The sequence below is a fragment of the Colius striatus genome, chromosome 11 (genome assembly GCF_028858725.1).
Source record: "Colius striatus isolate bColStr4 chromosome 11, bColStr4.1.hap1, whole genome shotgun sequence".
NCBI classification, from domain to species: domain Eukaryota; kingdom Metazoa; phylum Chordata; class Aves; order Coliiformes; family Coliidae; genus Colius; species Colius striatus.
This window is the reverse complement of record NC_084769.1, coordinates 18,023,384-18,051,363: the sequence shown is the minus strand read 5'-3', so window position 1 is coordinate 18,051,363 and position 27,980 is coordinate 18,023,384. Positions and strand designations below refer to the sequence as shown.

The 27,980-nt window shown below is 57.8% G+C and overlaps 3 protein-coding genes across 9 annotated transcripts; 1 reads left to right on the top strand and 2 right to left on the bottom strand.

The window, feature by feature from the left end:
• Nucleotides 1-18: 18 nt before the first annotated feature.
• ABCB6 (ATP binding cassette subfamily B member 6 (Langereis blood group)) lies at nucleotides 19-7,583 on the top strand. 4 transcript variants are annotated; one of them, XM_062004648.1, is made up of 20 exons: nucleotides 19-99; nucleotides 639-1,170; nucleotides 1,532-1,669; nucleotides 1,956-2,145; nucleotides 2,336-2,428; nucleotides 2,679-2,871; nucleotides 2,960-3,081; nucleotides 3,161-3,270; nucleotides 3,360-3,425; nucleotides 3,544-3,669; nucleotides 3,757-3,833; nucleotides 3,939-4,002; nucleotides 4,100-4,185; nucleotides 4,292-4,349; nucleotides 4,517-4,621; nucleotides 4,940-5,114; nucleotides 5,355-5,467; nucleotides 5,923-6,017; nucleotides 6,216-6,284; nucleotides 7,066-7,583. In XM_062004648.1, the coding sequence occupies exons 2-20, from the start codon at nucleotides 655-657 to the stop codon at nucleotides 7,265-7,267; spliced, it is 2,598 nt and encodes an 865-aa protein (XP_061860632.1). In that variant the 5' UTR covers nucleotides 19-99; nucleotides 639-654; the 3' UTR covers nucleotides 7,268-7,583. The 4 variants fall into 4 exon arrangements, with proteins under 4 accessions (XP_061860632.1, XP_061860633.1, XP_061860631.1 ...); XM_062004649.1 differs by lacking the exon at nucleotides 19-99 and adding an exon at nucleotides 137-262; XM_062004647.1 differs by lacking the exon at nucleotides 19-99 and having other exon boundaries at nucleotides 137-1,170.
• On the bottom strand, nucleotides 7,029-12,447 carry ZFAND2B (zinc finger AN1-type containing 2B). Of its 3 annotated transcripts, none has more exons than XM_062004654.1 (9): nucleotides 12,313-12,447; nucleotides 11,530-11,624; nucleotides 11,003-11,134; nucleotides 10,245-10,396; nucleotides 9,887-9,994; nucleotides 9,648-9,717; nucleotides 9,045-9,121; nucleotides 8,412-8,493; nucleotides 8,007-8,214 (listed from the first exon to the last, which is right to left on the bottom strand). In XM_062004654.1, exons 1-9 carry the CDS (start codon nucleotides 12,365-12,367, stop codon nucleotides 8,176-8,178), a joined length of 810 nt encoding a protein of 269 aa, XP_061860638.1. In that variant the 5' UTR covers nucleotides 12,368-12,447; the 3' UTR covers nucleotides 8,007-8,175. The 3 variants fall into 3 exon arrangements, with proteins under 3 accessions (XP_061860636.1, XP_061860638.1, XP_061860639.1); XM_062004655.1 differs by having other exon boundaries at nucleotides 8,412-8,490; XM_062004652.1 differs by lacking the exon at nucleotides 8,412-8,493 and having other exon boundaries at nucleotides 7,029-8,214.
• A 433-nt stretch (nucleotides 12,448-12,880) lies between these two features.
• On the bottom strand, nucleotides 12,881-27,954 carry RETREG2 (reticulophagy regulator family member 2). 2 transcript variants are annotated; one of them, XR_009819432.1, is made up of 10 exons: nucleotides 27,725-27,954; nucleotides 25,239-25,345; nucleotides 19,966-19,996; nucleotides 19,087-19,222; nucleotides 17,695-17,779; nucleotides 16,790-16,927; nucleotides 16,369-16,463; nucleotides 15,351-15,486; nucleotides 13,630-14,649; nucleotides 12,881-13,049 (listed from the first exon to the last, which is right to left on the bottom strand). XR_009819432.1 is itself a non-coding variant. In XM_062004651.1 (9 exons), the coding sequence occupies exons 1-9, from the start codon at nucleotides 27,937-27,939 to the stop codon at nucleotides 13,916-13,918; spliced, it is 1,677 nt and encodes a 558-aa protein (XP_061860635.1). In that variant the 5' UTR covers nucleotides 27,940-27,954; the 3' UTR covers nucleotides 13,481-13,915. The 2 variants fall into 2 exon arrangements, 1 of the variants encoding a protein (XP_061860635.1); XM_062004651.1 differs by lacking the exon at nucleotides 12,881-13,049 and having other exon boundaries at nucleotides 13,481-14,649.
• Nucleotides 27,955-27,980: the final 26 nt, after the last annotated feature.

Sequence of the window (27,980 nt, the reverse complement as noted above, 5' to 3'; positions counted from 1 at the left end):
GGGGCGGGAGCGGGGCGGGGCGAGGCGGCGCCGGGGCCCGGCGGCAAGCGACGGCGGCGCGGGGCCCGGAGCGGGCCGGGGCCGGCGGGCCCAGGGCAGGTGAGCGGGCGCGGGGCGGCGGGGCCGGCACGGCGGGGGAGCGGCGGGGCCGCGGCCGCCCTTCCCGGGGCCGAGCGGCGCCGGCACCGCGCGGGCACTGTCCCGGCACGGCCTCTGCTCGCCCCCGCGTGTCTCTGCCCCGCGCCTGTCGCTCGCCCCGCACGTGAGTTTCCCCGTGCGCGTCCCCCGCGTGTCCCCTGCCCTTGCCCTTGCGTTTCCCCGCCTTACCCGCCCCCCCGGCCCGCCCGAAGCCGGCTCCAAGGACCCGGCTGCCGGCCGATGGCCGCGCCTCCCGCCGCTCCCCGTGTCTCCGTGTATTCCCAAGGGCCCAGGTGGCTTGGGAAGGGCGGTGGGCAGCGCAGCCTTACGCCCTGCCCGGGGCGTTGCCAGGGCCCAGAAGCGGTACTCGGGTCCCTCCCCAACCAAAGCCGGTCCTGCGTGTCCCTTCTTGCCCGCGTCACCCTGCCGCGGGTCCCTCCTTGCAGCCCTGCCCAACAGCCCCTCCTGAGACCTTGCTCTGGCCCCTCTTCTCTCTGCAGCCAGTGACCTGCGAGGATGGCGGTGCTGGGGGCCTACTGTGAGGGCAACAGCTCCATCGCCCAGGCCTGGGTCCAGCAAGGCTTCCAGCCCTGCTTCTTCTTCACGCTGGTGCCAGCCGTGCTGCTGAGCGTCTGCCTGCTGCTGGGTGCCCTGCAGTACGCCTGCTACCTCCGCTTCGGCCGCGCCATGGAGCCCAAGTACATCCCCCGCTCCCGCCTCTACCGCGGCCAGGTCTTACTGTCCCTGCTCCTGGCCCTGCAGCCCTTTGGTGGGCTGCTGTGGCAAGCGGCGGGGCTGGGGCGGCTCTACGGGTACATGTTGCTGCACGCCTGCCTCTGGGCCCTCAGCTGGGGCTGCGCCATTGCCCTCCTGCAGCTGGAGCACACGCGGGTGCTGGCACACGACCGGACGCGAGGCCATGGCACCGTCCTCCTCCTCTTCTGGGCGCTGGCCTTCGCCGCTGAGAACCTGACCCTGGTGTGCTGGAGGAGCCCACTGTGGTGGTGGGCACTGGAGGACACCAACCAGAAGGTGTGCTGTGGGGGCTGTGGGCCCAGAAGGTGTCAGGGCCCTTTGTGGGTGTTCTGCTACAGTATTGAGATGTTGGGGCAGGGGGTGGCTGTCAGTTCCCCGCGGTCCTTTATCTCCCTGCTCCCCCATGATAGGGGCACCCCAGGCTGGAAGGCACAAAGCCAGATGTGCAGGGAGGAAGAAAAGGGTCTGGGTGCTGCTTGAGGTGCTATACTCAGCAAGGGGGTCCTGCTAAGCTGCATGGGGTATCCCCTCTCCCTTGACTGTGCTGCACCCCAGCCTCGTGCCCTACTCCTTGCCTCTTTCAGCCCATCCTATGCCAAGGGCTGGCTGCAGCACTGACTCCCTGCTCTCCATCCAGGTTCAGTTCAGCTTCTGGCTTCTGCGTTACATCTGCACGCTCATGCTCTTCATCCTGGGCATGAAGGCCCCGGGGCTGCCCCACAAGCCCTACATGCTGCTGGTCAACGAGGAGGAACGGGATGTGGAGAACAGCCAGGTGAGTCCCGGGGGCAGTGCAGTTTGGGGACATGGCCAGGGAGGAGCTAGAGACAAAATGGAAATAACAACTGTCCTGGGATCAGCATCTTCTGGAGAGCAGGGAGGAGCACAGCTTAGGGCTGCCCAAGCTTCCTGTCCACTATTGGCAGGGTATGGCCCAGGTGGGAGAGTGGAGTGGGGACCCTGGGAGAACTGGGCTAATTTTCTTGGTGGAGAGGCCTCTGGGCCATTGCCAGCTGGGCTGGGGTTCTGGGGCAGTGACCCCTCGCTCTGTTCTCCCCCAGCCCCTGCTGCCTGAGACTGGCAGGACCACCTCCACCTGGAAGGATTTCCGGAGGAAGCTGCAGCTGCTGGTGCCGTACATGTGGCCGAGGGGCAACCACCGGCTGCAGGGGCTGGTGCTGTTCTGCATGGCCCTCATGGGGCTGGAGCGGGCCATCAATGTCTTCGTCCCCATCTACTACAAGAACATTGGTGAGGTGCCTGGAGCTCAGCGTGTGAGGCTGCCCACAGCCTCACTAACTGTTGGGTGGTATCGCAAGTGACCTGGGGCTCTGTAGGGACATGGCAGGAGCAGGGTCTGGGGGCTCAGGGACCAATGGCAGGTGCTGGGGCTGGTTCTAACGGAGCACCCAGAAACTGACCTTTGCCATCCTCTCCGCAGTGAATGAGTTGACAGAAGGCGCTCCCTGGCACGCCCTGGCCTGGACTGTTTGCATCTATGTGGGACTAAAGTTCCTGCAGGGCGGAGGAGCTGGTAAGGAGCACTGGGAAGGATGAGGCACTGGGGACAGACACATCATGCTGGGGCTGAGGTGTCTGGGGATGCCCTTGTGCCACCATCACTGCTGCTCTCCCTTGGGAGAAGCAACCAGGGCTGGTCCTGGGTTGGGGACACGGAGGGAGAGGGCCTCATCCCAAATCCTTGTTTCCCAGCTGGGCTTTCTGACCTAGCTGCGTGTCCTGGTGGCACCGGTCCCCGCTGACTGTCCCGCGGTTCCCTGCAGGCTCCACCGGCTTCGTGAGCAACCTGCGCACCTTCCTGTGGGTGTGGGTGCAGCAGTTCACCAACCGGCAGGTGCAGGTGCAGCTCTTTGCCCACCTGCACGGGCTGTCCCTGCGCTGGCACCTGGGCCGCCGCACGGGCGAGGTGCTGCGCAGCGTGGACAGGGGCACCAGCAGCATCAACAGCCTGCTCAGGTCAGAGCCGGCAGCAGGGGCAGGGGGTGGCCAGGCGGCCCCGCCGGTCTGGCCTGATGCCACGTTCCCCTTCCCTCCCCACACACAGCTACATCGTCTTCAGCATCGTCCCCACCATCGCTGACATTGTCATCAGCATTGTTTATTTCACCTCGGTCTTCAGTGCCTGGTTTGGCCTCATCATCTTCGTGTGCATGAGCCTCTACCTCGGTGAGGGGGGGTCAGGGTGCTGGGGTGCTGTGCTGGGCTGTGGGGCGCCCACCCATGCACCCCCCCTTCCTGCCCACAGCTCTGACCATCTTCATCACCGAGTGGAGAACCAAGTACCGGCGGGACATGAACACACGGGACAACGAGGCCAAGTCCCGGGCCGTGGACTCACTCCTCAACTTTGAGACGGTACCGTAGGTAGTGGGGAGAGTTACTGAGCTCTGCCTGGTGCTGGAGGGGTCTGACTGGGGCGCTCTCCCTGGCTCTGTGTCCTGCAGGTGAAGTACTACAACGCAGAGAGCTACGAAGTGAACCGCTTTAACGATGCTATCATCAAGTACCAGGTGTGGTGGAGGCCAGGGGGCAAGGAGCTGAGCTTCACGGGCTCCTGGGGGGAGGAGAAAGCTCACTGTGGGTCTGGTTTGGAGGTGGCAGAATCCCAGAGGGCCTCACCTCTTCCAGGTCTCCGAGTGGAAGGTCAGTGCCTCGCTGGGCCTCCTCAACCAGACCCAGAACCTAGTCATCGGCCTGGGGCTGCTGGCAGGGTCCTTGCTCTGTGCCTACTTTGTCACCGAAAGCAAGCTGCGGGTAAGGCTGGTGCCAGCTGGGGCAGCCCCTGCACAAGGTGGGACCCTGCGACTGGTGGTGATGGCACTTCTTCCCTGGCCCTTCCAGGTGGGAGACTTTGTCCTCTTTGGCACCTACATCATCCAGCTCTACACGCCACTCAACTGGTTCGGGACTTACTACAGGTAACACTGGGAGCTGCGGTGGGGCCAGGGTACCCCCTCCTTGTGAGCACCTGGGTCAGGATCTGCTCCCCTAAACCCTTCCCTCTGGTCTTTGCCTCCTTCCAGGATGATCCAGAACTCCTTCGTGGACATGGAGAACATGTTCGAGCTCTTCAACGAGGAGCAGGAGGTGAGTGCCCCTTTCCTGAAGCCCAGTCCCCTGGCACGGCACCATGGCCCTGGCCGGGGAGGGGCTGGTTCTGAGGTCACGTCTCTCCCTTGGGCAGGTGAAGGATGCGGTGAACGCCGGTGACCTGCGCTTGGAGGCCGGGCGCATCGAGTTCGAGAACGTGCACTTCAGCTACCTGGATGGGTACGGGGCGGTGGGCGCAGGGTGGCACAGGCTGAGCCATGGGGCCTGGCACAGGGACAGTGGGCAGCAGAGGCGGCCCTCAGCCCCTTCCACCTCCCTCTCCCAGGAAGGAAATCCTGCAGGACGTCTCCTTCTCTGTGATGCCCGGGCAGACCTTGGCCCTGGTGAGAGCGGGACCTTGGGTGTGCGTTCACTGCTGGAGGGTGGGGTGGGAAGTACGGGAGTGGGAAGGGCAGGCCTTTCCCAGTGAGATTGGCCCTTCCCTGCCCAGCCCTGGCCCCCAGCAGCCGGGGGCTCTGGTGTCTCCAAGTCCCTTTACCTTTGTGTGCAGGTGGGACCTTCGGGCTCGGGGAAGAGCACTGTCATCCGCCTGCTCTTCCGCTTCTATGACGTGCGGGGCGGCTGCATCCGCATCGATGGGCAGGACATCTCCCAGGTGAGCTGCGAGGAGCGGGGTGACACCAGCTTCTCTGGGCCTTGTGGCACTGCTCAGTTGCATCTCCCCGGGGCAGGGGTGACACACAGCCCCTGCAAGGGCAGACTGATGTCTGTGCCCGGAGTGGTGCAATTGTGGGACCTCCAGGCTGAAATGCTGGAAGCTAACTGGGGCTTCCCAGGTCCTCCCGCCACAGGGCTGAGACCCTGGGGTGGACACGCTGCGAGGAGCAGGGTGTAGGGCTCATGGCTGAGGCACAGGGGTGGATTTTGGGGGGGGTCTTTGCTGGGAGATGTGACAGGCTGAGCCCCCCACTAGGTGAAGCAGGCATCGCTGCGCGCTCACATCGGGGTGGTGCCCCAGGACACGGTGCTCTTCAACGACACCATCGCCAACAACATCCGCTACGGCCGGATCCTGGCCACTGACCAGGAGGTGCAGGAGGCAGCCCGGGCTGCTGACATCCACGACCGCATACTTTCCTTCCCCGATGGTGAGACCCCCATGCTCCTTTCCTCGCTCTCTCTTGCTGTCCTGGGGTCGCCTGTGCCCTTGTAGCTGCTCTCACAGGTGTCCTTGGGTGACACCTGTGTGGCCTGTCCCTGCGCCTCTCCAGCGCATCGCTGGGTAGGGGTGGGCTGAGGCTGTGCCAGGTGGCTGCATGGTCCCAGCAGGACCTCCCTGTGCAGAGAGGAGGGCACCATGCAGCACCTTCCTATCCCTGTGCCTGCAGGATACAACACCCAGGTGGGGGAGCGGGGGCTGAAGCTGAGTGGGGGGGAGAAGCAGCGCGTCGCTATCGCACGCACCATCCTCAAGGGTCCCCACATCATCCTGCTGGATGAGGTAAAGGCAGCGGCTCCCTGCCCCAGCAGCTGCCCTCATCCCTTCCCTATGCCCAGCCCCAGTGGCTCCCGATGCTGCCCACAACCCTTCCCCATGCCCTATCTCAGTGGCTGCCCTCACTGTCCACAGCCCTTCCCCACACCCATCCCCAGTCCCAGTGCTAGCCCACATCCCTTTCCCATGCTCAGCTCTTGTCCCTGTGGCTGCCCACATTGCCTGTATCCTTTCCCCATGCCCAGTGCCTGTCCCAGTTGCTGCCCACTTCCCTTTCCCATGCCCAACCCCTGTCCCAGTGGCTGCCCACACTGCCCACTTCCCTTTCCCATGCCCAGCCCCAGCTGCTGCCCACAACCCTTCCCCATGCCCAGTGCCTGTCCATGCTGCCTACACCCCTTCCCTATGCCCAGCCCCAGCTGCTGCCCACAGCCCTTCCCCATGTCCTGCCTGTCCCGCAGGCCACATCTGCACTTGACACTGAGACTGAGAGGAACATCCAGGCCTCCCTGGCCAAGGTCTGTGCCCACCGAACCACCATCGTTGTTGCACACAGGTAGGGATGAAGAGAAAGGGCTGATCTGGAAGGTGCTGAGCTCTGAGCTAGCCAGCCTCTCACAGTGAGGGGGCACACAGCCCTGTCCTCCTGCTCAGGAGGTGCCAGACCCCGTGATTGTGTCTTCTTGCACTGGGCAACTCCTCCCCCAACCCCTCTCCCCTCTGAGCCGGAACAACAGCCAGCCTTTCCCCACAGGCTCTCCACTGTGGTGGGTGCAGACCAGATCCTGGTGCTCAAGGATGGGCGCATCGCCGAGCGAGGGAGGTGAGCATGGAGGAGGGCTCAGTGCTTTCTGTCCATGGGGAGGATCCCAGGGCCAGCTCTGGACCCCATCCCCTTCTGCTTCCCCTGCAGGCACGAGGAGCTGCTGCAGAAGGGTGGTGTGTACGCTGGGATGTGGCTGCAGCAGCAGGCTGGGGATGAGGGCGACAGCAAGGAGCGCCCCAGCGAGAAGCCCCAGGGCAGCAAGAAGGGGCTGTGAGCAGGGCTGGGGGCTCTGCTGTGACCCTGCTGGGGGCCCAGCCCCCCTGTGCTGCCGAGGAGCCCTTTGCCAGCTGTCGGCCAGGGCCCCGCATGCCCCAGGAGCTGCAGGGCTGGCTTGGACACTCCTCCCCATTTGTACATGTTTTGCTGTTGTGTAGTTTCTTAAACCAGGTCCCTCCCAGCTGTGTGCCTGTGTGCTCTGGCAGGGTACAGGGTCTGCAGGACCCCCAGGAGGAGCCATGCTCTGTGCAGGGGCAGTGCCTGTGCCCTCAGGTCAGCCAGGGAGCTCTGCCAGGGGTTGAGCTCCCTGGGCTTATTAGGTGGCCAAGGAGCAGAGCAGGCTGTTAAGACCCACCCCATCCCTGTACACAGGGCTGAGCAGGGTAGGGGGCTGCACAAAAGAAATAAGTACCACAGGCGGTGGCTGCTTTACCCTATGTCCCCCCTTGCACCCCCTGTGCCTCCATCCGCAGAGATGCACTGCCATGGGCTGGACACCACGCTAGCACTTCCCCAAGGCACCTCTGCACCTTCTGTCATGCTTTTATTTTCTCCCAAGCAGCACTGTTGTCAAGCCTCACCCTTCCCTTCAGCCCAGCGTGACCCCACCTCCCTGCCCTGGGGAAACACTGCCAGCAGACAACCCCATTTTGGGACAGCCCAGCCCTGTGCAGAGCCAGGCACAGTCTGGCAGACAGGAGCTGAGGAGAAGCAGCACTGCTCTGCACAGCTGCAGCCTCCCCTGCAAGAGAGCAACAGGATAAGTGTCCCAGCCCAGGTGGCGTCAGCTCCTGCCTCCAAACATCAGCCAGGAGGGGCTGTTTGCAAGAAGGAACTCTGTGCTGCTGCTACCCAGGAGTGAGACACCTGCAGCACGTCTGGAAGGAGGGGAAGCATTCCTGCCCCAGCAGCAGTAAACCACAGCCCTGAGCTGGATCAGGGCAGCAGGGAGCAGCCAGCAGCAGGAAGGCAGCTGCAATGCTTTTGCACAAGCACTGCTGGCACAATCAGATCACTGCTGAGGTTACTTGGCAGTTAATGGCCCTTCTTAAATTAAACCAGAAAGGAGACACAGCTTCACTCAGTCTCAGAGAGGTCCTGGGCACCAGCTGAGGTGGCTAAGGCCCAACGTGCTCTTGTGCATGCAAAGCAGGGGAGGAGGCACCGAGGGCATGGGGAGCAGGGGAGTCCGTGTGTTCAGCCGGGCCGTGCCCACACCAGGGACCGTCCCAGCCACAGCTGCTCTTTGCTGAGGGGCTGGCACAGCCCTCCCTGCAGCATGAAATGCAGCTCCCAGCCGCCCCCACAGCATGAAATGCAGCTCCCAGCCGCCCCTGCGGGCAGCCTCAGCCCACAGCATGCCGAGCTGTCCCCACGCAGCGCTGCTGAGCCCAGGGTCCCGCAGCAGCTGTGGCCAAGTGCAGGCCCCGAGCTGCCGCTTGCTTTGGTCAGCGTGTGCTCAGCCCCTGCCCGCAGCACCTTCACCGCTCCTGGAGCATTGGCGAGTGGCTGCACTGCTTTAATCCAGGGCTGAGGTGTCTGTCAATGTGCCTTTGGTAGCTCGCTCATGGCCCCCAGGGAGATGAGCCGTCCCTGGCGAGGGGCCATCAGGATGAAGGCTGTGGCATCCGCGTGGGATCCCCCATCCGCCGGCCACCCTCTGCCTCGCTGCCTACGACATGCTGCAGTTGGACGGCTTCGACCCCTGCGCCTGGAGCGGAAAGCATGCGGTGAGGGCAGGGGAAGACGGGCTTCTGCCTCCCTGCCACGAGGGGAGCACATCCCTCCCATGCCCAGGGCTGCTGCTGCCCCAGGCTGGGCTGCTGAGGAACAGAGCCCAGAGGAAGCAGAAGCCACGGAGGTTGCCCCAGCTGGGCCGGGCTGGAGCCCCCCACCCACCTCACTCACCTGCCGCTGCGACTGCTGGTACTCGGCCTCGCTCGCTGCCAGCGCCCGCGCCAGCGCCAGGTCCTCCTCCTCCTGCGTGCTGCTGGGACAGCGGTGCAGGCTGTGCCACGGCCTCCCCCAGCACCCCCCGGCGCTGCCCCTCGACGGCACAGCCAAGGGCAGGGAGTAGCTGAGGATGGCCCTGAGCGGGCCAGGGGCTGGGCAGGGACCGCAGCATCCCGAGGGGCTGGCAGCCAGCTCCCTGGGCCGAGGAGGACCATGCTAACTCTGGTCTGTAAGATGGCGCTTTTAGCAGCGCCAGGCAACGTGCCCTGGGACCTGTGTGCCTGGTGTCCTCTGTGAACACCCCTGTTCCACCTCTGTCATGCTCTAGCCATGCTCATAGCTCACAAGTGGTCAGACAATGGTGTGCCCTGCTCTGTGCTGTCACTGTCCCCTCCCAGCACCTGGGAGGGTTTGCTTGCTGAACAGAGCTCTGAGATGGCTCTGGACTCTTCCTCTTTTCCCTTTCCCCCATTAGCCACACAGAGGCATCATCCGGAGCCACATGGTGCTGAGAGGAATGTCATCCCAGAGCCACATGATGCTGCCCCAGGCACCTCTCACACGATACCACGTGCACCCTTGCTGTACCTGGGTGGCTGCACTGAGCTGCCTGCTGACTCAGCCAGGGACATCTCCAGAGCTCGCTGCAGCGCCTCTTCCTCGCTCTGAAACAAAACCTCTTGTCACTGGCTTGGCTGGGGCTGGTAGGAGGGAGCCCTGAGGGACACGCAGCAGATTCGGTCTTGCCCGGCCAAGGGTGGGTGCAACTCCAAGGTCATATACAGCCAAAGTGAAGGCCCCGGGCTCAGGACAGATCTGCAGCTCACCCTCCCTCTGCCCAAGGGAAGGCAGCCCTGCCTGCCAATGCAGGGAACATCCTGCGAATTCCAGTCTCCTCCTCCACCCTGGGCTTGTGGAATGGAATGACAACATCTGGGAAAGACAGTCAGTGCACTCCGTGCCTTTGAGGAGAGCTAAGCCCCAAGTGTGGCTGGGAGCTGCCATCTGCAGGCACCAGAGCAAGCCCTGATGCCCCACTGAGCACCTGGGATTCCCGTTTGCCAGGGAAGGCCCAGCTGGGGAGCACTGCCACCACTACAGAGCCTGGGATGAAAAGCAGTTGTTGCCGAGGCTCCCCAGGGCACAGGAACAACACAAATCTACCCCAAACACCCAGGCCAGGCCACTCACCAGCCCATTCTGCAGCACAACAGCAGGAGGGGAGGTGCTGCGGGTCTGTGATGTAGCTGCTCTGCCTCCTCTGCAAACAAGAGATAAAGGGGAGTATTGTCAAGGCAGGGAGCCCTGGTACAAGTACACAGCCCTGCTGAGGCACAAGCAGCAGGGAGCTGTTGCTGCTGTGTCCTACAGAGAGCCAAGCTAAGCTTCGTCATGCCCACCTCAGATTACCAGTCCAGCCATCACCTTACCGGGCAGAGGCAGGAGAAGAGGGGCTGTCTGCTGGCCGGGCAGCTCCACTGCTTGCTGCAGCAACTGTTTTGGAGGAGGATGCCTGGGCCCTTGCAACTGCAGCGTGCCTAGGACAGGTAGCACGCTGGTGAGCAACTGCTGTGCCTTCATGAACCATCTCTGGGCACCAAATATTCAGAGAGGTGAAGCTGCATAAGCAAGACACCTCCCTGCTCCTCTTCCTCCCAAGAGGATACCCATGTTGTGGCTCAGCTACGCCCAAGAGTTTCCAGTGCTGTTTCTCTCCTCAAAACACTGTGCCATGACAGGCATAAACCAGCCTCATCCCTGCCAGCCTGTCTGTCCCCAGGCACTCACCCTGCTTTGGAGAGGGGATGCCCTGCCCCGCTGCAGTCGTGGTCCAGGGGGTGCCGGTGCTTTAGGCAGTAGTTCTTGTGGCACTGGTCACAGATCACCTTCATCATCTCCTTCTGCTTGCAGCCAGGCTTCAAACACTTGTTGGTGAAGATCTGAAAGATGACACGGTGGTGGTGCAAAGGAACACATCCTGGGGCTGTCCCTTCCCTCCATGCCAGGCTCTGAGCACTGATCAGCTTTCCCCACCAGTGCCTCTTCTATGGGGCTCTGGAGTTTGTCTCTGAACACTACTTTTATTTAGATAGGTTAGTAGCAGTTCTCTAGTGCTTCAGTCTGCAGAGACAAAGGTCTCCACAACGCCCTGCAAAAGAGAGATCTCTGGTCCAGGGACTCCTGCCCGCCCTGACTGGGTGGTGGGGCCAGCCCAGAGCCCTCCAGCTGCTGCTGCGCTGCATTCCTACAGGACCAGCTCCCTGCAAGGCAGCTCAGGGCAATCTCCTCTCCTGGCAAGGCAGGGTAGCTAATTGCTAATTGCATTTTCTTAATGGCAGCATGTGTTCTCCCATCTTCCCTGTCTCCTGTGGCTGCCCAGCCCCGCTCCATCCAGATACACACCACAAAGCCCAGCAAGATGCACAGGCCCACCCCTCCTGCCCTTGGGCTGTGCAGACAGAGGAGGCACCAGGCAGGGCTGTGCCCTGTTTCCATGCCAGCCCTGGCTTCCGCAGGGACCCAGCAGGGCTTGGCTGAGTTCATACCTTGCGCTTGCGCTGCGCAGGGTCAGACTTGCAGTCACGGTCGATGTGTTCACCCACCACAACATCAGGCATCTCCCCCCGCCTCACGGGCACTGGGGTGTTGCAGAGGGGACACACAGGAACCTGCACATCCTGTACAGACAAGAAAAAGGGGTCTGAGTGCAAGCAGCTGGGCAACCTCAAGTACTGTGTGGCCACCTGTATCCTTTTCAGGATCTGCACAGCATCACCTGTGGCTTAAGATCATGCTCACAACCCTCCAAACAGGCTGCTGGCTCTGACCCAAGGGTGCGAAAGGCACAGACACACCTCTGGGATGGGCAGACAGCAGAACTGAGGGATGCCTGAACTGTTTCATCCAGTGGCTGGAAGTTTGTGGCACTAAGATACAGACCCTGGCTCCCAAGGACACCTCTGGACTTGGCACACGTCCCAAGGGGAATTGGCCAAGCGACCAACCAAAGAAGTTGCAAATTATTCTGCTGTCTGTCTGTGGAAGGCTAGACTAGATCCCCCTCTGCCCTTACCTTCTTGTAGGCAGAGGTGCAGTTGTGCTGGGCGTAAGCGACGTGGTCGGTGCAGAAGATCTGCTCGCAGGCATCACACTTCAGGGGGAGAAAGTCTGGGAGCGAGGAGAAGCCGCGGGCAGAGAGCATTGCGAGGTCAGCCCGTGGCCAGGGGCTTCCCCGGCTTCCCAAAGGCACAGCCCCGACCCCGCAGAGCCAGGGCTGCTCCTCTCTGCCCCCAGGTCGGAAACAAACGGGCTGCAGCCCCCAGCTACGCTTTCAGAAACAGCCAGGGCTGCTCCTTGCAACGTGCCCTCCCCAGTTCAGGAGCAGCATCCTGATATCACACCGAGCTGCCCGCGGGCTGCCGGCCTCAAGCCACAATGTCCCCGGAGCTCGCCCACCCGGGTAACGGCACCCGTGTGCCCCGGGCGAGGATGGGTCCCCCGCGGCACCGGGGACGGTAACCGAGGAGCCGCCAGTTCGCTGCTCCGCCGCCCCCCACCGATAACCGCCGCCCGTTGCCGGGGCAGAGCCAGCCGACGGCAGCCACGGGCTACCGGCACCCGGCGCCGCCCCGGCGAGCCGCCCGCGGGCGGCGAGAGGCACCCGAGACCGCGGCCGCCCCTCCGCCAAGGGCAGCCCGGGCGGCGCGACCGGCCTTCCGCCTCCCCCCGCTCCGCGGACACCGCGCTGGCCGCTCCGCGCCGCACAGGCCGGGCCCGCGGCTGCCCTCGCCCGGGCGGGAGCAGGCCCCGGCCGCCCAGCCCGCGCCGCCCGTCCGGCGGCCCCGCCGTCGCTCACCTAGGCGCTGGCAGGCCGGCCAGGAGCAGTGTGCGCCCAGGTCCGGGAACTCCATGGCGGTGGCACCGCTCCCCTGGCCTCGCCACCGGCGGCGGCCCGCGCCGCGCCCGCTTCCGCCACCGCGTCACGGCGGGCGGGCCCAGGCCCGGCCGCGCCCCGCCAGAGCCCCGGCAGGCGCCGCCCGACGGCCCGGCGCGGGGGCAGAGCCCGGGGCAGAGCCCGGGGCAGGGGCGGCACAGCGGCCTGGCCCGTCAGCCCAAGGGGCGACCGCCCCAAGGGCACAGCGGCAACTCGGGGCTTCCCTCCCCTGGCCCCGAACAGACACAAACCACGGATCCTCCGCTGGGACACAGGGCTCCGGTCTCTATCCACACCCTTTAGGTGCCACGCTTACACTCACAGAACGGTCGGGGTTCGAAGGGACCTCTAGCGATCATCCAGCCCAAGGCCCTGCTAAAGCAGGCTCCCCTCCATCAGATCACACAGCCACCTCTCCAGGTGGGTTTGAAACCCTCCAGAGAAGGAAACTCCACACCCTCACCTGAACATGAAAGAAGTTTTCCCTTTATGTTCAAGCTTACGTCCATTAGCCCATGTCCTGTTGCTGAGCACTACAGAAAATAGTGCCACCCCATCTTCCTGACATCCACAGTTTAGGTTACTTGTAAGTGTTAACGAGGTCCTTCCACAGTCTTCTCTTTTCCAGGCTAAAACAGCCTCAGGTCTCGCAGCCTCTCCTGGTAAGAGATGTTCATGTTCCCCATCACCTCGGTAACCCGAGCAGGGAGGGAAGGGGTGCTAGCAGGGTCAGCAGGGACGGCGAGAGGCCTGGAGGAGGCCGCAGCAGGAAGGAACGAGTAACGGTCATGGACAGGAGAACATTTCATTGATTGCAAAAACAACTGCACTGCCACCCAACAGCAGAACTCGAGTCAGACAGGAGAAAGACAGGTACTGACTGACACCCTGTTCCAGCAGCGATGTGGGAGACTGTCACAGCTCGTAGAAGGGGGTCTCTGTCGCACAGCACCTGCCTGCTCTTGTCCCCTTGCTGCCACCCTCCCCTCCCCGCCCTCCCTGGACCCCCTTGCCTCCCCTCGCCCCTGAGAGCCACGCTGGACTGTGCACCCCATCCCTCCCCCCCAAACGAAACCAAGGAAAGTTAAAATTATTTACACTTTGAGCCATTTAAAAACCCAATAAAATAAAGATTGCATATGTCCTACTGGGGATGTGGGTATTAGCAGCAGCTACAGCTAGCTCGGTACTGGGCGTGCAAAACGAGAGACAAACAGAAGACAGACCAAAATACCGCACCATTACTAGGAAGCGTTTGCCGGGGTCGGTGTCGGGATGGTGGCTAAAGCTTCCGGGCGCCGGCTCCTCCCCCGCCGCGGGGCAGGGCCGCCTCCCGCAGCCAGCCCAGCCTCAGGCTGGGCTCTAGGAGGGTGGAAAGGATTCGTTACTCCGGACACAGCACATGGACACTGACGCGTTTCCATCCCAGTCAACACAAACATCTAACAACCCACTGCACGTTCACCGCGGGAGTCTGTCCTTCTTTCCAGTGGCGATGGAGGGAAAGGGGGTGCACGGAGGAGACCTAAGACATTGACGCTGCTGTCATCACTGCCTCCTCCTCCTCGTCTCCTTGCTTTGGCAGCTCAGCAAGCGGGGGAGAGCGGGGAGCAGGAGCGGCGGGAGGCTCCTGTGTCTCCTGCTCCTCTCCGAGCCCCAGCTCTACATCCATTTGCTCCAGCTCCCCCTGATCCAGCAGCTCAAAGTCATCCGCTTCCTCCTCGTCCTCTGGTGAGGCCGCCGCCTCCGTCTCCACCGATTCGCTCTCTGACAGCTGCGCTTGGAAGCTCAGTTTCTCTTCGGGCTCGGTGGGGAGGAACTCGGAGAGGGAGGGCCCCTCGCTGGCCTCCGAGGAGCGCAGCAGGGCACAGAGGGTGTTCTGCACCGCCGTGGTGATGGCGGTGGTGACGATCTCCTCGCTCAGCGTGTCGATGCAGGCGCCCAGGCCCGTGGCGGGGTCAGTCCCTGGCTCTGTGTCGCCCCCGGCCGCTTGCCCGCTCCCGTTGAAGTGCGTATTTACAAAGTGGAGAGGCGAGGCGAGGCGCAGGATGGCGAGCCCCGAGTCCGCGGCCTCCTTCTCTGCCGAGTCCAGCTCGCGGGCAGCGTGGGCGAGCTCCGGGCCCAGAGGCACCCCGAACGCGTCTTCCTCGCTCTGTGGTCCCAGGTCTCTGGAATGATATTCTTCCACGGAGGGAAACTCTGACAGGTCTTTGGAAAACGACTCCTCCGGCTCACTGTGCAGGCTCTGCTGATCCAGGTCTGAAAGGCACCAGTGGTAAGGTGTGGGTCCCCTCACCTCCCCCTGCTCCCCTCAGGGCTCACATGTGGCCATCCTCCCAGCTCTGGGAACACAGCAGGAAGGGGGCTGCTGTTATTCCCTTCTCCCAGTGGCACAACTCACGTGGAGTATCCCTTTTCTGTATGCTCTCCGCTCAGAGAGGACTTCCTTCTCCAGCTCATGCTTTCTGCACCTAGGGCCCTCCACCAGAATCCACAGGCTCAGGGAAGCTGTGCTGGCACCATGTCACCTGCCCGTTCCTCCCCAGATGCCCCGGTGGCCACATCTGAGCAGGGTTACCTTCATGTTCCTCACCACTAACCAGTCCTTCTCTGAGCCTGTGAGCTGGACAAGGTGGGCTGGAGTGTCCAACCTGCATCACCCAGCATCACACATGGCGTGGGACTACATCAGGCAATCATTTCTGTGGGACTCTGTGGGTGGCCTCTCTCCCTTGCTGGAGTCACAAAGGAGCAATGCCTTGTGGGGCAGTAACCAGAGGCAGATGGTTCACCCAGGACCAGCCCATCATCAGCCACAAAGCCAGGGTATGCTATGCTGTAATTACTGGTTCCTCCTTTCTATGCTCTCCCCTGTCCCCCTGTCCTCCCATTCAGGAGGCTAGTTGTTTTGGGACAGAACACCATAGGTGAGGAAGGCAGCGAGGTGTCCCATGACATACCTTCAGAAACATCTGTCAGCTGTGGGGTGGTAGCCCTTGAGACAGAAAAGCCTCCGCTTTCTAGGATGGAAGCCTCCTCATCCGAGAGCTCAGAATCTGTGATGGACAGTGCCAGGGCAGTCTTCTTCACATCCACCTGCATGGGATGAAGGCACAGGGACAAAGTCCTGGGTGTTGGGAGTACCAGTGCTGCCTACAGGCAACTCTGCACAAACCAGAGCTCCCAGGCAGAAGTCCTTGCTGGAGGGCCAGTGTGAGGGCAGGAGGGGCTGGGCAAAGTGCCCATTGCACAGCAGGCAAGGATGGTCTCAGCTCACCGGCCCTCCTGCAATCACTCACTGCCTGAACTCAGTGAGGAACCTGAAAAAGCCAGCACAAGCTGGGAGCACTCTGTAGGAGTCTCAGAAGGCTTTGCTCCTTCTTCCTCTCCTGGGATCACTGAGTAGCAGAATACCCCTTCCCTTTTGCATTCACATTGAACCTGGTGAAGTAGCAGCAGTGCAAGTATCTGCATTCATTTGGAAGCTGAAGCTTCCCTCCTCACAGCCCAGCTACATCCCCACTGCTCCTGTGAAGGAAGACACTTGACCCGTTTCTGTGGCCTGAGAGCCGGGAGCTGTGTAAGAGACACTAGTGCTGCTCATCTCCCTTTTCCAGTGGTGAGGAACCTCTGCACAGTACAGCAGAAGAGTTCATTTCTTTAGGACACACTCACATTCTCTCAGCATGAAGCATAACCACCAAAGCAAATGTGGAGGTCAGCAGGAGGCTAAAGCATGGCTCACCCTGGCCTGCCACTGCACTGCCAGCCCTGAGCCGCTGCACCCTCAAAACCTAGCCTGGCGACAACAACCTTCAGCAAGCAAATATCCTTCTCCCCTTAGGATTCTGCAAAAACATGACTTGTTGTTCTGCTGCTTGCTATCAATGCAGCTGCACTCAGACCACCCCTTGCCTTTCAGGCTGCTATGGACCAGGCTGCAGCGACTGGTTCCTGCTCAGCTCTCTGTGCCCTTACCACTGGGGAGAAGCCGGACAGCTCTGCCTCACTCTCGCTCTCCGTCTCAGCTGTTGGCTCATCACCTGCTGCAGGCTCACTCTTCCCTTGTCGCTCTACGAGAGAGAGAAGAAAGGCTCTGTGTGAGACTGAAGGAATGTTATGCCTTTACACATCACTTTCCCACTGCTTCTACAACCTGGTGAAACCACACCGGTTTCCTGGAAGCCCAAGGTTCCCATAGACAACTGTGATCTGTTTCTCTTATTTGCAGTTCCCAGCATCACCAGCTCAGTTGCTCTCCCAGTAACTCTAAAGTTTCAGTCTGTTTCCCCCTCTCTACTGCAGCCTTTCAGCACACAGGGCTGGCAGACCTGCTCTCCCCTCGTTCCTTTCCCAGGTATGGCAACAGAAAAAGTTACGAGAGAAGATGGGTCCTTACTCTTCTTCTCATGCTTGTGGTGCAGTGTCTCTGCCTTCATACTGTAGTCCAGTTTCATGAGGACAGGCTCCAAACGCGTGTACATCCTCTGGATCAGCTCGTGGTATACCACCAGCGGCCAGAGCAGAATGCTGAGCACTGCAGACACAGGGTGAGGGGAGTGTGAGACAGACCAGGCACAACACAGCCCTCCATGGGGCATCCCAGGGCAGTCTGCAGCGAAGGAAAAGCAGCTCAATGCTGGCTGCTTTCTCACCTGACTGCCTAAAATCCTCAGCCCTGGCTGTTCTTGCTCAGTCTTGATTAAGCAGGTTTCCCTAACAGCTCTCTCTGAGGACAGGGATCTATGTTAAGATGAAGCGCAAGCCCTCTTCTTCAGCCACTGCATCCCACCCCCAACATGCAACAGAGGCCCTGGAATGAGGTCATTGAAACTAAAAGTCATCCAAACTTGTATAAGGGCAGCAGCACAGAGCTCACACGTAGAAGCGTCAGCAGTAGAGTCCCTGAACAGTCTTCAGAGTTAGCAGGGACTCATGATGCAGTGAAAAAGGTCTTATTTACTATACATGCAGCGTCTTTAACAACTCTCTCCATATGGATTTGCCTCAGTAGGAACCGAGAGCCTGCAGCTTTCTGCTTCCCTGCAGCTCCCCCGGCACAGCCCCAGCCGTGGGCAGGCGAGAAAAGCGCCGTTTCGGCGCCGGCTCCCTCTGGTGCCCGCGCCGCTGTACTGCCGGCACGCACTGCAGGGACAGCCTGCCCGCAGCACGCTGCCCGCACAGCTTCATCATCTGGCACGCGTCCCCTCAGGCAAACGACACACGTGCTTCCTCCCTGCCTATCAACAGCACAGTTAGGTGACGTTTCAGCTTAATTCTGACACGAGAGCTGCTTATACTCACAAATGATGTAGGAGATCATTATGCCTGGAACATAGTGTCCAACTACAGCCAGAATCAGGCAGCCTGAGCAGACACTCATGCAGAACTGAGGGAAGAGAGGAACAAACAGAAGTGACGAGAGGTTGAGGTACATCTATGCAACCAGTGCACCCAGTTACAGCAACATGAGGGATGCTCCTTCTGAAGTCAGTACTCCAGCTCTGCACCGAGGACAATCACAACTCAGCTCGGTTGGGTTAAGCCGTAAGCATTAGAGGTTCAAGCGCAGGAAGACTGAGGTAACCCAGCACCCCAATAAAACCAACCACAACTTTATTAGATAGGTCTCTCTGAAGCAAACGATGGTCCTTGAAGGCAGGATGGGATACTGCAAATTGTCATTTTAGAGTACAGCTCTCCTACTGAGCTCAGCACTTGAAGAGAAGCCTGTACTGTCCCAACAGACAGGAAGGTGTTGGAGTCACCAGAGGCTGTGCCACTGCTATGCCATAAACCAGCAGGCAGAAGTAATGGCAGAACCCACAGTCCCACCAGACCTGGACCTTCCTCCTCTGGAAAAAAGTGGAAGCACAATGGTGCAGCCTTGATGGCTTGTCCTGCATTCTCCTGGGGAGGGGGAGAAGTGAGAACAGACACCCTGCAAAGCAGGGTCGACTAAATCCAGCAATGAAGCGTTGCACTCAGAATGGAAAGGGGCCACACAAGCTGTGCATGTCTGAGGGCTTTGCTCCCCATGAAGTCACGCTTTCTGGCCATCTTGGTCCTGGTCTCCTGCTCCCTGCCCTTGGGACAGTGTTTTAACAGCAGGGGAGCAATCGGCAGTGACACAAACCCACTCCTTTGGGCACACTGGACCCCTGCAAGACTGACACAATCCCAGTCGCCAGTCTGGCCTAATTTTTGTGATGCTAAGGCAACTCCTGTCTACAAACTCTTTCCAAACAACACACATCACAGCCATCAGAACATGGTTAATGACAAGTTTTCATGCACTCAGAAACACTGCAGCATGTGCACTTGGCTAGCTACAATCTTGGCTAGGAAAACAGGTAGAACCAGTTTAAGAGTGGAGCCAGTGAAAGGGGCAGAGACTTCAGGCTCTCCTTTTTTCTCCTCACTCTTCCTAAGAGCTTCTTTTACACACTAAGAAATAAAACTAGAGTATAGCTAGCCATTCCCAGAAAGGGTTCATCTCAGCTCCAGTTTATAAAAACTGGAAGCCAATTACTCATTATTTAAGCTTCCTATGGCATACAGTCCGAAAGGAACGAACAGCAAATGTTAAACAGGGACAGCAGTTGTGAAAGTACTGATTTTACATTCTTCCATCTCCTAGGCCACTAGTTATGGAAAGAAAACCCCTGCACAGAAGAGTAGGTATCTCCAGCTTACCTTGGCAGGATTTTGCCTCTTGTACTGTAGCAGTTCCTGCAGGTACAGCCTGAAGGTGACCCAGCTCTCTGCCAGACAGTGGCACAGCTCAGGGACACTGAGCAGGTGAGGTTGTGCCCCTGAAGTCACCCCCTCACTAGAGACAGATAAGAGCAAGAAGACAATCTTTGAACACGGTCTGTTTTGTTACGGGGGGGAGGGAACAGCTGCACTGGGAAGTAGAGATCCCTGCCAAAGGCTTGATAACACCAATTACATCTTCAAATGAACTATGGAAGACGCTCGATTTGGAGGTTCTTTTTTATTTGATCAGGAAGAGAGACAAGAGACACCTGAGCCAAGCAGCAGCCAACACCATGCCACAGCATCCCCGTGCCACAGACCCATGATGCAAAGCAGTTTACTCAAAGCCACGCAGACAGAAGCGTTGGAGGTGGAACTAGTTATGTGGTCTCCTCTGTCACACAAGTCTGAGGTAGCCAGAGTGGGGTGCTCAGACCTATAGCTATGGCTACGTGCAAGCTATATCACCACAGGCAGCACGTACGGCCTGCAAAAGTTAGTCTCAGGGATTTCCTTCTCTCTGGAGGATTCTTAAAATGGGTCCAGGACACATCCAGGGAAGAAACTAGAGAGTGCCTAACATCAGAAGCACTTGAGCTTTATTGCTGCTGAAAGAACATGAGCTATCCTCAGCCTCAAACTGTAGCTCCCAAGCTGGTAAGCAGCTCCCAGTGCAGGAGAAACCGTTACCAACATTTCCCAGCAGGAGCCATGCAGTCTACTGACAACAGCAAAAAGGGCAGGTGAGAACACCACACTAAATTAAGGCTTCCCCACTTTACCCCCTCTCACTAAGGAACACATGAGCGAGCTTACCTCTCCCCTCCCGGCTCCTCCGACGGCTGTGCTGTAGAGGGAACACAGCAGATTAGTCAGCCAAGTGAAAAATACGACCTGACATTTTTACCACTTGAACAGAGCAGAGCTGGAGATGCATCATCCTGAGCTAGGGAGGCACCCTGGGGACCTTCTTCGTGCTCTCACGCAAGAAGGAATCACTGGCTTGGAGTCTGAGATATGCAGGCTTCAGTGAAGCGTGCCTGGAGACTTGGAGCAGCCAGAACACTGGTCTCAGGGTGCCCCAGCATCCTTGCAACCTGCATTGACAAACAGGTATCCGACGTGCACCCAGACGCTAGCACATGGGCTTCCTTGCAGGGATCACACAGCTAGGATGGCAGTGCCATTCCCAGGGCAGCTGCCTAGCCCTTGTCAGTTATAGAGGGTTGCCAGCATGGTCCCCAAGCTGGGCAAAGCTTCAGCTCCCACCTCGGAGCTCAACGTGGCACTAAAACAGCAGGTCTGAGCTGCATTTCCCACTGCCCAGCCCACAGTCCCTGGCAGGATGCTGTGTACAAATACCAGAGATATCCCAGCTGTCTCTATCCTTTCCCATGGAATTAAGTAACAAATAGCAACCTTGTGTATAATTGTCTAATTTTAGGGCTCTTTTATGTCCCCTGACAGCCCTTTGTGCCAGGCACAGATGTAACTATACTCCTAAGGTCAGACAGTCTAGATAAGAGCAAGATAAAGCTTCTCCCATTCCTCTCTGCACCCAACACAATGATGATCAAACAGGGACTTAATCCAAGCAGTGCTGAAGGGATGAGCAGTGTCTCAATGTCAGAGGTCACGTGAATATGCTCTGCCTTTAGATACACAGAGGAAAAGAAACCAAATTCTTTCTATGATAACTGCAACTCATGAGCCTGGTTGCCCGTGGATTTGAGCTGGCTGATGAGCATTTGAGGATGTACAGGTGTCCTGGTGTTGGCCAGGACTGAGTTAATGTTTTTCCTAATAGCTGGTATAGTGCTGTGTTTTGGATTTAGGATGGGAATAATGTTGATAACTCACTGATGTTTTACCTGTTGCTGAGCAGGACTTATGCAAAGTTAAGAGCTTTTCAGCTTCTCACCCTGCTCTGCCAGAGGAGGCTGGTGGTGCACAAGAAGCTGTGAAGGAACTCAGCTGGGACAGCTGACCTCAGCTAGCCAAAGGGATGTGTTCCACAGGACACACTCAGCACATAAAGCTGGAGGGGGAGGGAGGAAGCAGGAGACATTCAGAGTGGTGGCCTTTGTCTTCCCAGGTAAGCATTAGGTGTGCTTGAGCCCTGCTTTCCTAGGGATGGCTGAGCACCTTCCTGCTGGGGGGAAGCAGGGAATGAATTCCCTGTTGTGCTTTGCTTAAAACTGGCCTGTTAAACTTTCTTAATCCCAACCCATGAGTTTTTCACTTCTGATTCTCTCCCCGATCCCACTGGGGGGTGTGAGTGAGTGGCTGCGTAGTGCTTAGCTGCTGGCTGGGCTTCAACCACGACAGGGCTCAACCAAAGCTCTTCCAGCCACAGAGTCTTTATGAGTCTCCTGTGATTAATAAGGCCCTAATCACACTGGGAAGGTTCCTTGAGGTCCACCCTTCTCTACCAGTCAACCTCCTGTCCTAAAGCTGGTAAAGACATACATCTTAGACCAACAAACTTGGTCTAAGGGATTCTAAAAGTCAGCATGACCCTGTGTCCAGCACTGCATGCACATCATCATGCAAACAGGACTAAAATAAAGCAAGAGTTTGTGTTCAAAGTCCAGGCCAATTGTTAGAAATGGGCTGAAAAATGCAATGTGAGCAAAAAGGGGTTTGAATCCTGCCTGGAGTCATCAGGCAGGTGCAAAGCCCAAGAGTGCCAATGAGGGAAATGTAGGGAAGAGGCGAACACCCGTCAGTGCCAGCACCAGGCGAGACCCCAGAGCCCCGTCCAAGCTGCAGAAGAGAGCAGCCGCTCGCAGCTGAATTGCCACTGTTTTCCCAAGGGAAAGGATGCCACGCTGAGCCTGTTGGACCCTTCCTACTGCTGCAGGCACCGCAGCAGCTGGCTGGCAGCGCGTGGGGGAGCGGGAGGCCCTTGGCCCAGGGAAAGAGGCCGTTCTTTGAGAGTGTGACCCAGATTTCCAGTAATGGGGCTTGACAAGAGGGGCTGGCCGTTCACAGGCTGTGTGGCCCAGGGCTGTTGGGCACGGCGGCTGGGGCAGCTGGCAAGTGCCGCTCACAAAGGGAGCTCGGGGTGCAAAGGGAGTATCACGGGTGCAGCTCCACCCCGACGGGGCGGCCGCTTCGCTCACGTGGCCGCCATCGCTGTGTTTTGTTATCATGCTCAGGGACCTAAAGCTGCTTCATCACAGCAGGCAGAAATCCTGCTAGACCTCAAAGCCTCATCTATTACCTGCACTAAATGACCAAATAAATTACATTGGGCACTGGCTTGTCTGTGATGGCTACCTATACTGGTTGCACTAGCTACCAAACGCTGGGCTGCTTCCTGGTCAGATGTGCCAGCAGCACAGTAAAGAGGGGGGCACAGGCACCCCAGCCCTCTCCAACTGGCTGCAGTAACCCAAGCCATCCAAAATATGCCAGCAGAGGGAGAGAAACAACTCTCCTCCATGGCTTCTGAAGGTTTCAGAGACACTTTCGGGAGCTGCAGAACATTGCAGTGGGCTGTAGAGTGTTCACATGATTTCAGCTATTAGGCAAAACACAAACCATCTTTAAAATTGACAGTATCTCACTCCGTGTAGTAGTCTGCTTGATGACTATCCCAAAGCACTGGAGTCTTGCACCAATTGGAGGAACAACTCAACCAGAAAAAACATAGAGCACTATTAACAGGGCATGTTCACTTGGGCACAGCTTCCCTCCAGCCTGTGCTGCAACAGTGTTTAGCACCAGTACATCTATGTCAGGCAACAGGACACCTATGGCTGGTCCCAGATCATCAAAAACTGGCTGAAATCTTGCTGTTGGTGCTTCAGGCCAGATTGTGCATTAATACAAACCACTTGACACAGAGCAGACCCTTCTGAGAGATCAGTCAGCCACGTAAGAGTTTAGGTTACACGTTACTACTGACAAATTATTACTGATGGATTCCTTGGCTCTTACAGGTTTTCAACACTTCCCCAAGAGGCATTCTTCATCTGTGTGTAAACCTTAGCTAGAAAGCAGGGGCCCTTTTTAAGGCATACAAGCACTCAACCACAATGCAGCCTTTGCTAGGGCTCTTCCCACTCTCCTACACTGCCCAAAACACGGCTGCCAAACAACAAGGCTACAAAAACCATCCCTATTTGATACCCATTTCAGGAGAAAGTGGAGGTGCTTCCTAAGTCCTTAAACAATATTTAAGTGGAAACCCATGCAGAGTTGGTTACATATGGAGAAAATATCCTGTGGAGGAACTGAAAATATGCAGTCCCTCCTGACAGGACCTAAAAAGGTCGTGCATCTCGCTGTTGTGAGTGCGTCCCGGATCACAGAGTGTGAGTAACTGCAAAACACACACTGGGGCTTTCGCATTCCTTCAGCAGTGATGTTATAAGCAGTCACCCGAGACACACAAAGCTGCCACAAGCTGTGGTTTGTGTAAAGACGTGCTGACTCTTGGAGGTGTGGTACTGACCTACTTCCAAAAGCTCCTGGAGAGGCTTACAGGAAGCACTGAGGAGAAAAGCCACAAAGCTATAGCTCTGTTTCAGCGGGAAGCAAAAGCCACACAAGAACCCCTAAGTATTCAGCAGTGCCAATTCAACAGGAGGCCCCTGTGAACACAGAGCACCGCTCCTCCCTTGCAGAGGCTGAGGAAACACGGTGCAGTGGACCGTGTCGAAACCAGGGCTGTGACCTAACCAGGCACATTAGAAAGGTGTCCCTGTTATTTGCCATCAGCAGTAGAAAAGCAGCAAGGAGTGAAATATGGGGATAACAGCATTGAGGAGTGGCTCAGTAGGACCTGCACCAACTTCTTGCAGAGCTGGTAACACACGATGAGCCTAATCCCTGCTGCGTTGTTTTGTTTGTTTTTTCTCTTTTCATTCCTCACCACTCTGTGTCATATAAACTTATTTCAGTATGGATTTCCTATTTCTTCTGTGATAAGACAACCTTTACAGGCTGGAGTGATTCTACTCCCACCTGCCTCAATGACACCATTCTGTACTGGACACTGGGCTTTTGCATTTCTGGATGTGTTTCAAGTGAGATGTTTTGAGTTGGCTTTAAACTATTCCCTTAAAAATCCAGTGTGAATAAGCAGGAAATTAAATTGGCCAGTCCAGTTTGGCTGCCTAGTTACCTGAACCACACAAAGCAAACAGTTTCAGGACTACAGCTGAAACATATCTAATCTTATCAAGATTTCTGTGAAAGCACCCTTTAAGTCAGTACCCTCTTAGGTCAAGTAAAGGGCACCTTACAAACACACATATAGAGGGGCTTTCATTCAGGAACCCTCCCTGGAATAGGAGAGCAGGGATGGAGGGCCCCAAGCTGCCTTTAAACAGTAGCAGTAGATGCAGGAGGCAGGTCTGGGTCCAGATGTTTAAGAAATTGCGCTGAAGGAGGCACTCAAAGCAGACAGCAGCCAATCCACACCCATCATCCTTAGGAGGTTATTCCTCCCCTTGCTTTTGTGTCTAATGTTGGCAAAGACCCTTCAATCAATGGGAAAGATAAGCCAAGCCATCAGACTCTCTGACTAGCTGGAGACCAGATGCTGTGGAGTACAGTACAATGCACTGACTGTCCCTGCTGTCAGACCTCATCATTCACTCTGCTACCTGCCACAAGAAGTGGCTCTCATCTGCTCTGCCTCTTTTAGGGCATAAGCCCATGCTGCACTTAACTAAAATCAATACACTTCAACCCTTCCATTTCCTTCCCCCAGCTCAGCTGGCCGTACATGCTCAGACCCAGAATGATCTGAGCACTATGACATTTGCAGGAGAGAAAGGACATAGCAGAAACACTGCATCATCCCTGTCACACGCTTCCCTGACAAGCTAGTTGGGCCCACTTAGTCACTCCCAAAATGAGCTTCTCAGCACTGGGAGCAATTCTCCCCATGCCCAGAGTATTAGGATATGTATTAATACTCTGACACAAACAGGCAAGAGGCAGCGTCAATACCAAAGCCTGTGGTAGGAACAGGGCTTCCATGAAAGGTCCAGGAAAGGACTGGCTGTGGCCATGGCCCAGCAGCTGGTAATACTAGAACTGTGTCACTAGCTACAGTGCTACTCATCACATACCTGAGAAATCAAACAGGAACCTGGGCTTCCACCTCTCCAGCAAGAGGATGCCAAGAAGGGACATGCTGAGGAGAAAGAGGGGTCTCAGGGAGGTGGAGGAAAACAACCTGGAAATCAAATGAGAAACTGTTAGGCTGGAAAAAGACAGAAAGTTCCTGTTCTTGATGAGCACACAGATAGAATCACAGAATCATTACAGTTGGAAAGCACCCTTAAGATCATCGAGTCCCATCACCAACCTCACACGGGGCTCAGTGTACAGCAGAGCAGAAACATCAGACTGCAACCAGCCACTGCAGCAAGCGTTGTACTCAGCAGCCACCCGCCCCTGGCACAGCACCTTCTCAAACGGTGCCTTTGCCCACCACCAGGCAGCTGAGTATCTGCCATCTCCCAGCGCTCTCCTCCCCTGCTCCTAAGCTCCTCCTCTCGTTGTAAAACAATGCTAATGTTCCCTTGCCCTAGCACAAGTGCCTCTGAATCCTCAAGGTGAAGGCTCTAGATAACGTAAACACACATTGCTGTAGCAGAAGACTGGTTGAGAATCAGCCTGTTTCCTGAAAACTTAGGACCTATTTGTCATCACTCGGCCCAGCGTTACCCACAGGAAGCACCAAAACACATCCTGCACCTGCTTCTATATGCCCACGGTTTTAGTCACAAAGCTCTCCCCGTTTAATCAGAGCCTAGCACTTAAATGGCTTAGTCGCTCACTCAACTCTATGTAAAACCTTTCATGTCCTTCATCAACACATCAGCTTGAGCCAAATGCCAGCTCACACAATACCACTCACACACAGTTGCACAATCCCACCGTCAAAGAGTTTTATCTCCCCGCTGCATGCAGATTCAACAGCAAAGGTCCCTGGGCAGCACTTGTGCCAGCAGTGGCTGTCAGCATTCCTCTTTTCCTCCAAGCAAGAGTACCTGCGCTTCCCTCCAGCTCAGAGTTGTTGTTTATAACTCATTCCAAAAACAAGTGCCGGGGAAATGCATTCACCCTCACCTCACCCTTTAATAAACACTTCTTTCCATGAGGAAAGAGGTGCTGCACTGTTTCACCTTGCCTCTGTTCAGTGAGTATTTGCCAGTAACTAATCTCAGTGCACCAAACGATGACTGGAGTTCAAGAGCATCCGCCGTACAGCACAGGGAAGGGCTGCGATTCCCACCGAGCCACGGCCAGGGCCAGAGGACGTGGAAGTGAGATCTGCCTCACTGGGCAGCACAGACCAAAACCCACACACTTCCCACAGGCTTACAGGACCTATGTAGCAACCTAAACAACAACATTTTTATCCCTTTCTCATGGGACAACAATTCTGTAGCTTAATAGATCGGCCCTGGAAGAATTCCCTCCTACTCTGCCTCATGTATGGACTGAAGGATGCTGGCTGAATTCTCCATGGGACTGTAAATAATTCCTCTCCCTCCACAATATTTAAGTCTCTCCCTGCTGTCCCATATTCTGGTCCCTCTTTGTTCTTCTTGATCTTTTTACACAGTTCCCTTAGCCATCATTATCTACCACCCCTGCCATCCCTCTGCACCTCCCACTTAAAACCTCTGCTTTCAGGCTTTTACAGCTGGGAGAGTAGTCCAAAGCCATTTAAGTACCCAGATACCACATATGCCTCTGGTAATCATATGGCTGACAGGGCAAAATGTATGCAGCATCTAAGGCCGTTCAGTCACATACTTTCCCCTTCTCTGACTCCAGAATCCGTCCCTTCCTATTTCATCTCTAACCAACGTTTAACTCTTTCCTTGGCCAGATGAGAATTTTTCTGCTGGGAAAGCCACCACCTGGGAGCATTTTTGCCAGCAAAACTGACTCACTGTTTATACAAACAAACAGGATGTTTTCCATTCCGATGCACAGCTGGGCTCTGCCACTCACTCTCCCGGCTCCTCACGGGGCTGCTGCCCTGCCCCGGAGGCAGAGGAGACGGGAAGGCAGAGCAGGGGAGGGGGGTATCCTCGCACTCAAACCGAGGGGCCTCGGATTTACCGAAAAAACAGTACCCTCCAGAAAAAAAACAAGATCAACGGGCTGAAATAAAACGCCACACGGCAGCCAGCCTGTCGCTGCAGAAGGCCGCGGGGCTTACTGACCGCGATTAGAGGGTGAAGCGAACCGATAAAGCGCGGATGCAAAAATTAACCAGCAGCGGGCCTGGGCGAGCCTCCAGCCCGGCCCGGCTGCGTTTTATTATCGCGGGGCAAATCCTGCCCGAGCTCTTGGCTCTTTCTCCCCTCAGGGAGGGGCCTGTTTATGTTCGGAGGAGGAAAACAGGCCGGCTGCTCCTGGCTATGCACATCCCACGGCGGCGGGGGCTGCAGAAACACGGGCCTGCGGGCAGCCCGGAGGCGACGGCCGTGCCCCTCCAGGGCTCAGGAGCGGCCATCGCCGTGGCCTGGCCGAGCGGAGCCCCGACAGCCGCCCGCGTCCCCCCAGCCCTCGGCGTACCCCCGCCCCGTCTCACCAGAGGGCCCCGCCGAGCGCGGCGGCGGTGACCAGGCTGTGCAGCGGCCTCTCCCACACCAGCAGCCGCTGCGCCGCCGCCAGCGCCGCCTCCCAGCCCCGCAGCCGCTGCCGCAGCGCCGCCGCCAGCCGCGCCGCCGCCGCCGCCGCGGCCTCCTCCTCCTCTTCCTCCTCGGCCGCCGCCGCCGCCGCGTCCTCGGCGCGGCCGCTCGCCATGGCTGCGGGGGGGCGCGACGGGCGGCGCGCGCAGCGGCCCG

Excerpts from the sequence above, each read along its gene's own strand:
- ABCB6 (XM_062004648.1), top strand. The coding sequence starts at position 655 with ATGGCGGTGCTGGGGGCCTACTGTGAGGGCAACAGCTCCATCGCCCAG. Across the intron at positions 4,622-4,939 it reads ATGGGCAGGACATCTCCCAG|GTGAAGCAGGCATCGCTGCG; the intron begins GTGAGCTGCGAG and ends GCCCCCCACTAG. Across the intron at positions 5,115-5,354 it reads CATACTTTCCTTCCCCGATG|GATACAACACCCAGGTGGGG; the intron begins GTGAGACCCCCA and ends CTGTGCCTGCAG.
- ZFAND2B (XM_062004652.1), bottom strand. The coding sequence starts at position 12,367 with ATGGAGTTCCCGGACCTGGGCGCACACTGCTCCTGGCCGGCCTGCCAG. Across the intron at positions 9,995-10,244 it reads CATCCCCTCTCCAAAGCAGG|GCACGCTGCAGTTGCAAGGG; the intron begins GTGAGTGCCTGG and ends TACCTGTCCTAG. Across the intron at positions 9,122-9,647 it reads TTGTGCTGCAGAATGGGCTG|AGCGAGGAAGAGGCGCTGCA; the intron begins GTGAGTGGCCTG and ends GTTTTGTTTCAG.
- RETREG2 (XM_062004651.1), bottom strand. The coding sequence starts at position 27,939 with ATGGCGAGCGGCCGCGCCGAGGACGCGGCGGCGGCGGCGGCCGAGGAG. Across the intron at positions 25,346-27,724 it reads GCGCTCGGCGGGGCCCTCTG|GTTGTTTTCCTCCACCTCCC; the intron begins GTGAGACGGGGC and ends TTTGATTTCCAG. Across the intron at positions 19,997-25,238 it reads GTTCCTGTTTGATTTCTCAG|CACAGCCGTCGGAGGAGCCG; the intron begins GTATGTGATGAG and ends TTCCCTCTACAG.